Source organism: Prosopis cineraria, unplaced genomic scaffold (assembly GCF_029017545.1).
Source record: "Prosopis cineraria cultivar Desert tree isolate PC_DT_omini unplaced genomic scaffold, ASM2901754v1 PC1, whole genome shotgun sequence".
Lineage (NCBI taxonomy): Eukaryota > Viridiplantae > Streptophyta > Magnoliopsida > Fabales > Fabaceae > Prosopis > Prosopis cineraria.
This window is the reverse complement of record NW_026555332.1, coordinates 7,641,639-7,650,879: the sequence shown is the minus strand read 5'-3', so window position 1 is coordinate 7,650,879 and position 9,241 is coordinate 7,641,639. Positions and strand designations below refer to the sequence as shown.

Genomic DNA, 9,241 nt, shown 5'->3' with positions numbered 1-9,241 from the left:
AATTTTTGATATCATTTTTTTGTTATTTCTGGTCAATTATTATCAAAGTTACTTCCTCCATTAAAAAATATAAGATATTTTTAATTGAATCTCACCTCCAATAAAGTAGTTATCTACTTTCAAACTAATCTTATTTTTTATATTTATCCTTACTAAACACCTTATAATAAATATAAAGTCATTATCAATATGGGTATTTTTGAAAAAAAAGGCAATAATTACATTTTAAAAGACTAAAAATATCTTATATTTTTAAATATCTAACTTTTTAAAAAATGTCTTCATTTTTTAACGGAGGGAGTAACTTTTATTAATAGTATAAACTATATGGAATGTTTTTAAAAGTTGAGAGAACTATTTGAATAATAAAAAAATTTAAAATTAGGAGAATGACATAGAGGACTTAAAAGGATTAATTAATTCAAGTTAAATTTAAAGTGCTAAATTTTAAAAATTTGTAACTCAATCTCTCAATTTCACAATTTTATTATCGTAAATTTGTAACTTAGATTTCAAATTTTAATAGAAATTTTTTTTTATCCTTCAATCATGCTAAAATTTAAAAAATAAGTTGTAAATTTATCACAATACAGTTATAAAATTAAGAGATTAAGTTATAAATTTTTGAAACTTAATACTTAAAATTTAATTTAAATTAATTCACCATTTCGTGACTTTTTTGTCGTTCTCCCTTTAAAATTTAAGGTGATACCGATCTAAAGTTTAAGATAATTTGCTCATTTATTTTTAACAATATTATTGATAAGGTATGGATTCCTTCGTTTTTTTTTTTTTTTAAATTTACTACAGCTACAGCTCACGGGCAACTTTTTGTCTTTTTCAGCAGAAGGTTGAAAAAGAACGAAAGGGAGAGAAAGAAATCAAGTAATCGACTGTATAATTATTGTTTCGAATTTGTCGAAACCACCACTTTTCCTTCGGGAGTGCATGTGAGCGAGTGAAGCTAAGGGTCTTCTCAAGTGGCCTCCACGTTTTCCTCTGCGTACCTGGTTGTCTTCTATTCCACCATTTTCCGCGAAAGAAGCTTTTCTGAACAATTCTGAGGTTCCAACCTGTCTTACATTCATGTCTCAGTCTTAGGTAAAACATTTCTTCATTTTCAGTTCGTTCGTTCGTTCGTTCTCAACCCTGCTTGTTTTCTGGCTGTCTGCTCATTCTGCCCCTTGCCTTGACTTTTGGTTCTGGAGTATAGAAGATGAGTTACAAATGTGGGTGATAATGCTGCAGGTTTGATTTGTCTTTCTCCCTAAACTTTCTGCATTTCCTTGAGGATTATACTGGAGTGTCCGCAAATTTTCTTCGTAGGAGTTGTGGGTATATTGACTTTTGTTTACTTCTTCTAAGCCTCATTCTCCTGAATTGGGCCATCCTGGTCAAGTTGATTGTTGAAGAAATTTGTGCATTTCTCTGGGGGAAGACTTGATCTGTATTTTGTGGCTGATTTCCGATCTGGAAGGTTTTGCTTTGCCTACTGTTTTTTTTCCCCTGGGAAAGTACTGGTGACTTGAGGATCGTTAATTTTGTGAAATAGAAATGGAAATATTTTAGTGCATTTTGATCTCTTGGGAAGGTTACATTGATGGCTTCTCCAAATTCTTCCCCTACTTCTGTGCCACCTACTTCTGCTGATAATTCCCCCTCAAATTCTGTCATATCATCACGGCCTCCCACTTCTTCTCCCCCAAGTCAAACCTCTAATACCCCTGCTCCTTCATCTCTTGACACTGCAACCCCACCTCCTTCCCCATCTCTTTCTCCTCCCCCAGCTACACCACCACCAGCTTCATCCCCGCCTCCGGCATTGCCACCACCGGCTTCACCTCCACCTGAAACATTGCCACCACCGGCTTCACCCCCACCTACGGCATTGCCACCATCACCACCTTTACCATCGACACCAAATTCTCCTCCACCAACATCTTCAGCATTGCCACCACCATCTCCTCCACCAGCATCTGCCTCCACCCCTCCTCCAACTGAGAATTCACCTGCCATTTCAAATTTGTCCCCACCACCTCCTGTTGCTGGTTCTCCTCCTCCCCAAGCCTCAAATGAAACTCCCGCAGCCAATCCACCTCCCTCTCGACGCAATTCACCTCGTCCTCCTCCCCCTCCTCCCCCTCCTCCAAAGAATGTCCCAAAATCACCATCCCTCAGTTCCCCTCCTCCACCTCTGGGAAAGCCGCCAGAAAGTACTCCTTTGCTCACTCCCCCGCCATCTGTTTCAGAATCTCCTCCTTCTCCTTCTGCAGCTGATCCCCCTCGATCCACTACACCATCACCTCCTCCTTCAGTTCCAGCTGCTTCTTCATCTCCACCAACTGTTTCACCTTCTCCTCCAACTAATTCATCAGCTGCTGGGAGTCCAATTGCATCCCTACCGTCTATTCCAACAGAGAAACCAACTGCGAAACCAACTGGTGATGCTAGTGTAACTACAAATGCCCCGTCTACACATGCAAAGGGGTTGAGTACAGGAGGAGGTGTGGCCATTGGCATTGTAGTTGGCTTTGTTGTCCTCAGCCTTCTTATTATGGCTGTGTGGTTTGTAAAACGAAAGCGGAAGGAAAAAGGAGCAAAAGTTGGTTATGCTATGACCTCTCCATTTGGCTCATCTCAGAATTCAGGTATTGCATTGTACACCGCCAACAGTCAGGAATATTTCTCTCATTGGCTGTTTAAATGTATTCTAATTCTGGTTAATCTCAACTATGTGCTATTCAGATTACTACTAGCAGATCTCCTAAATTATATGCAAACATGAATTTTAGATAATCTGGGAACATAAAGATTCTGGTTGCTGCATACTTTAGAAGGCAACATGGAGAAGTTCCTAGCCTCTGTTGCTGGATATTCTTCAGACGAACCAGGGAGATGCTGTAGTAATGATGAAAATTCTAATTATTAATCATCATTAAACATCACTGTTTTCAAAGATGTAAAAACCTACAGCATGGGGATGTGGTCCTTTGCATGAAATCTCTATTCTTTTGTCTGTCTGCTCTGCTGTGCTACACTTTTATTGGCTGTGTCTACTGATTCTATACACCTCTGCAATGTTAAGTAACTGTAATAATGAAACTTGATTTTTCTTGTCAAACTTTTCTAACTAGAAATATTTGAAACACATGCTTGTGTTTAGATGACATGCAACTGGACAGCTGGCTTGCCTTTTATAGTTGCAACTTATTGAGTAATAATTGAATGTTCAAATGACAACTGGAATGATTTTTCTGAAAATTAACTTTCTCCTCTAGGTACCATATTCTTGAGGCCACAATCTCCGGTTCCCTATTATGGTAGTAACTCTGGCAGTGGGATCATTTATTCTCCATCAGAGCCTGGTGGAGTAAGTCAGTCAAGATCATCATTCATGTATGAAGAACTTGTGCAAGCGACTAATGGGTTTTCTGCACAAAACCTTTTGGGTGAAGGTGGATTTGGTTGTGTCTTCAAAGGTATGCTCACTGATGGAAGAGAAGTCGCTGTGAAACAGCTCAAAGTTGGTGGCGGGCAAGGGGAACGTGAATTCCAAGCAGAAGTTGAGATTATTAGCCGAGTACATCATCGCCATCTGGTTTCCTTGGTGGGTTACTGTATATCGGAGCATCAAAGACTGCTTGTCTATGACTATTTGCCCAACAATACCCTTCATTACCATCTTCACGGTAAGGAATGTATCAGGCTAAATAACTTTAACAATTTTAACATATAAGTAAATGTAATATAACTGCACAAATTTTCAGCTTCAAAAGAGTAGTCCATATGTTGAAAAAGTATAATTGAAATAGTTCATCTATGCATATCATGCTGCTTGTGCTGTCATAAAATTATGCTTCAGGCTTAAAGCAAGGTATAATCCCTTGACAAAATTTTGATTTAAAATATATATTAAACTTTGCAGGTGCAGACAGGCCAGTTTTGGAATGGGCTACCAGAGTCAAGATTGCTGCTGGTTCAGCCCGTGGAATAGCTTACCTACATGAAGACTGTAAATCACTTCCTTTTATTTAAGTTTTCCATGGTGCATATTCGATGCTTTTAACTTGAATATCTCAATTGTGAAGATAGACCAAAAAATAAAGCATTTCCATGATGCCACTACATTAGTTGCTTGATCTTTTGAACTTTTACAGCAAATATTTCCATAAACAACTTATTTTATATTCCACCTTACATATTGGCCAAAAATATTCCACCTTATATTATTTCTTTGATTTATTTATCAGGTCATCCACGCATTATTCACCGAGACATCAAGTCATCAAACATCCTTCTTGACAGCAATTTTGAAGCTCGGGTAAGCCACTACTCTACCATAACGCATATTTTCTCTGTTATGAGTTCCAATTTCAATTTTTCATTTGAGTGATTTGCTATAACAGCTAATGCCACAACAGATTATAAAAATTTCTAATTGACTAAATCTATCTAGTATATTCTCAAGGCATTGGCATACCCAAATTTAAATTTTACTTTCTTAATGCAATTTGTTTTTAAGGCTATTTTTGGGGGCTTGACCAACAGGTTTCAGATTTTGGGCTTGCAAAATTAGCCTTGGATTCATACACACATGTAACTACCCGTGTAATGGGAACCTTTGGGTATGTAACCTCTGTTTACATTTGAGTGACAATAATTTGGTTTTTATTGATTGTCTCCTATTATTGTCGATGATTTCCTCTTGTTTATCCCTGTTGGAATATGTCTATCACAGCCATTATTAGTTCTTTAATGTGTTCTTTCATCACCAAGTACCACAGCCAGTCAGTTTGTTGATAAAGATTGTTTGAAAGGAGATATTGGGGAAGTAGTGGATAAGATAACGTATTACTACGGTATTTTTATTCCTCTGCAGGATGTATATCATATGGTTATAATCAAATATATGTGGTGTAGAACCAACCAATTAAAAAAAAAAAACACTATAAACATAACTCAGATAATTAGGGTTACTTTCATAAGCAAGAAGTAACTGTTATGATTGACTACTAGACACCTACTTGTAGCTTGGTGTAGGCTAAGATAGCTCAAGGCCCAAGATGTTAAAATTACCCTAACCCCTAAAGTCTCTTGTTGAAATCTTACAACAACAATAACAACAAGCTTAATCTCATTAAGTGGAGTAAGTTATATGAATTTCTCGACATCTTTATGCTCTCTCAACAACCAAGATTTTGGGTATGTTGCTGAAACCTTAATTGAAATATAATTCCCAAATCAAAAAGGCAAAGAAATATCTACATCAATTGGTTTGTGATCTTGCAAGTATTTTATAGTTGCAATATTGTTTTTAAATTTCCAGTCATCTGATGCTGATGAATTTAAATATGAAATTTATGGCCTTTTTACATATGGACTGGAGCTTAATGTCATGTCATCTGGATATTGACATTACTCATCTCATGTTCCTACTTTGAGGATGTATGATGACAGAGTTATACAAATTTCAGGTACATGGCACCAGAATATGCAACAAGTGGGAAATTGACTGAAAAATCTGATGTTTATTCCTTTGGGGTTGTGCTTTTGGAGCTAATTACAGGTCGGAGGCCTGTGGATGCCTCTCAGCCAATTGGTGATGAGAGCCTGGTTGAATGGGTAAATTAAATACAAGCTTTAACATTGATATGCTTCTTCATCTTCTTCTCTCTGATATTTATAGGAGAGATGATGTAGTACCAGTGGAAGAAATAAGGAAGGGGAGGAGGAAATAGCTGGGATAGAGGATGGGGAGAAAGAGAAATACCGATTGTTTAATTCAATCACTAAGCTCCATAAAAAGTCAACTGACAAGGGTTTATAAAGAACTCTGAAAAAAAGTGAAGGATTCAGAGGAGCTTCTTGAGCTTTCGTACACATAATTCTTATTTTGCAATGTGAATCCTTGTACTTAATTTATTCTTTCCGACGTTTGACAGTCATAAAGAAGACAACAAAATCAGGAAAAACCATGGCCTCACTTATATACCATTATATAGAAGCGTGTCGGAATCATCCTTCTCCTCCCAACTCAAGAAAAAAAGCTGTAATATTAAAAATAGAAAACTGTAGTAGTTTAGAAAAGAGTTATCGTGATGAGAGATATTAAGTGCTTGGGAAAGTTTTGTAGGGTTAAAAAATTGGTATCTGCAGTGGACCCAAAGTTTAGAGCACATGTGATTTTGAGTTGTCATAACTCAATAGTGCTGGTATAGAGGTTGAAGGCCGAGGGGTCACCGTAGGGTAATTGAGCCTCCCAGCAACATTTTGTTTGTTGCCCCTTTCTTTTCCGCCTATCTTTTGCTCTCCTTATTCTCTCATCACCTTTGTAGCTACTGTTTATATTCATGGGACTATTGTGTTGACATATCAAACATGATTTATCTAGACAATAAAAACTGACATCAAATTTTAGTAGAATATGATATTTTGCCTAATTTATGATGAAACTCTTGAGTGTCTAAGATAGTTTTTGATTTTCAGGCTCGACCTTTGCTAACTGAAGCACTTGATACTGAAGACTTCGAAATATTGGTGGATCCAAGGTTAGGGAAGAACTATAACAGAAATGAAATGTTCCGGATGATTGAGGCAGCGGCAGCCTGTGTGCGTCACTCTGCTGTGAAGAGGCCACGAATGAGTCAGGTAATTTTGTTCTTTACCATGAACATTTCACAAGGAAACAACATCGAATTTCGGAAGGGGGAAGGTTAAGCAATTTAGTCAAAATTAACTTCAGACCACAACAGATTCAATCTGTATACTTCTTATTGTTTCTTTTTCATCTATCTGTATGCTAAACATGATCTTATGTTACAGCATCCAAAGATACCGTGAAATATGAGATTACTGTGTAATACAAAACAAGAAGCCTCATTTTACTTGGTGGGATCAGTTACATAAATTACATGATGTTATTTTGGTGTATCAACAACCAAATCTCTAAAGATATTGTTAACCAAAAGATCCTTTTCAATAATTTCATTTAGTGTTCTCTTTGATTTTCTTATATCTTTTTTTACAGGAGTCAAAATTGTCCGTTCCACCCTTAACACCAATGTCTCCACTGGATTTCTTTGAAGACATCCAAACTATTTTAGACAATTTTTAACCAGTTTCTCTATAATAGATGCCACACTAACTATTTTTCACATACGATCATTACGAATCTTATTTTTTCTTATCTATCCAAACATCTATCTCAACATCTTTGTTTTGGTTACCCCAATATTCACTATCATATAGCATAGTTGGTTTTATTACAAACACCTTGTATGTTTTGATTTCGGAGATACTAATTGTGCATGCTTCCTGTTGCACCCTACGTTCCAGGTTGTGAGAGCTTTTGATTTGTTGGATGAACTAGCAGATCTGAATAATGGAATGAAACCTGGGCAGAGCTCAGTCTTTGATTCTGCAGAGCAAAATGAACAAATCAAAATGTTCAGGAGGCTGGCTTTCGGAAGCCAGGATTACAGTACCAGTTATTTCAACGAGTCTCACAGTAGCTGGGGAAGTAGAGATCAGGAGCACCAGACCACTACTTCCTTCTCCCAAAATAGGTCTGGACCTTGGAACGTATAAAGAGATCTTCTGTACTTGAGAGGAATCAAACTAGAGAGGGAGAGAGGGGGAGAGAGAGGAGTGGATCCTACCTCTAAACATGTAGGACCCACTATTATCTGTCTGTCCCTCTTTACCTCATCGTGAAGTACTCCAGAGGATCTCTTCCTACCATGTACCCAGGGTAGCTGATAATGCTGATGCTTTCTCCAGAGAAGTTGAAGCATCTCTTGATTCAGATGATTTACACGCAGCATACCCACGTTTTCTGTAAATTTGATAGTATTATTATTGTTCTTGTTCTTATTCTTATTCTTTTGGTTCTTTTCTTTTTGTTTTTTCTCCCCATTTTGACATGGTTTTGCTTGCCATAACCTTTATTTTTTTGGTACTACAATATCAAATCTCTTGCATATCACTCCATACTCTCACCATTTCCTAACACATATTTTATGGTTAAGCTATAATGTCCATATTATTTTATATTTGATTTATTTATTTCACGGTCATGTCACATATGATTCGCATTGTATTTATTCTTCATTGATTGAGGTAAATACGTTTAGTGACTTGAAGTATGAATTTGATCAAACTATTAAATTTATTAACATTATTAATTAAATAAATTTACTGGGTATCGGGAATATCATTATTGGGACGCATTCAGATGAAAGAAACATTATTGACACAAATTCTGACAGTAGTGAATTATGATAATACAAAAGTTATAACTTGCATGTGGGACGACATAAATATTACAGCAGCATATGGTACAACAACTACAATAACAACAAGCTTTTATCTTACTAGATAGGGTCGGCTACATGGATTGTAAAATGTCATTATGTTCTATCATTTATCAAGCTTTTAAAAATATTATTAATTAAGAGATCGCGTTCAAAAACTTTCAAGAATATTCTCTTACAGCAACATATGTACATTTATATAAAATATTTTATGAAAAAAATTAGCAAAAAAAAATATTATTATACAATATAGTTTAATACAATAAATGTCAGCAAATCTATATACAGTGTATAGCATAGCTTTTCTTTCAAATACAAAAAGCAAATAAAATGTCCCCTTTTATTTGAATACTAGTATTATCTAATATATGTTATCATATTTAAATACTTTAAAAACAAAACTGTCCAGAAACTACTTTAGGAAAAAAAAAAAAATCATCCCTTGGTTGACTTATTCTTCTTCAATGGGGTCTCCGGTGCCGAAGCACGCGGCTCGTGTGTGGGTAAGAATCGTCCCAGAAGCCAGGCCACGGCGACGGCAACGACGGCGCCCAATCCGCAAACGGAAAACAATCCCAAAGCCAAAACCGACAGAACCACGGCGGCCGGTACCCATATGGGGCTTGACGCGACAATCAACACCCACAGGATGGTCACACCCACAACACTTCCGGTGACGATGAGGCCGATGAGAGCGAGTAGCTCAGCTCCGGCAATCAGAGAGCGGCGGAGAGGAAACGATACAGGGATGGGGGACGTGAAGACGCTTACGAGTTTGGCTGGGTTATGAAGTTGCCCTAGAATGAAGGTGACAGGGTTGTTAATGGCTAAGGAAAGAAGCTTTGAACGGTCTATCTGAGGAATTAGTGTTGTCTTTGAGGACATGGTTGAAAGAATGAATGCTTGAAGATAGAAAAGAGTTTAAATTC

At 36.9% G+C, this 9,241-nt stretch overlaps 1 protein-coding gene across 2 annotated transcripts; it reads left to right on the top strand.

The window, feature by feature from the left end:
- Nucleotides 1-923: 923 nt before the first annotated feature.
- LOC129291114 (proline-rich receptor-like protein kinase PERK8) lies at nt 924-7,984 on the top strand. Of its 2 annotated transcripts, XM_054928296.1 has the most exons (9): nt 924-1,101; nt 1,249-2,648; nt 3,279-3,689; nt 3,926-4,012; nt 4,251-4,321; nt 4,549-4,625; nt 5,475-5,622; nt 6,487-6,648; nt 7,336-7,984. In XM_054928296.1, the coding sequence occupies exons 2-9, from the start codon at nt 1,601-1,603 to the stop codon at nt 7,585-7,587; spliced, it is 2,256 nt and encodes a 751-aa protein (XP_054784271.1). In that variant the 5' UTR covers nt 924-1,101; nt 1,249-1,600; the 3' UTR covers nt 7,588-7,984. The 2 variants fall into 2 exon arrangements, with proteins under 2 accessions (XP_054784271.1, XP_054784263.1); XM_054928288.1 differs by having other exon boundaries at nt 924-2,648.
- Nucleotides 7,985-9,241: the final 1,257 nt, after the last annotated feature.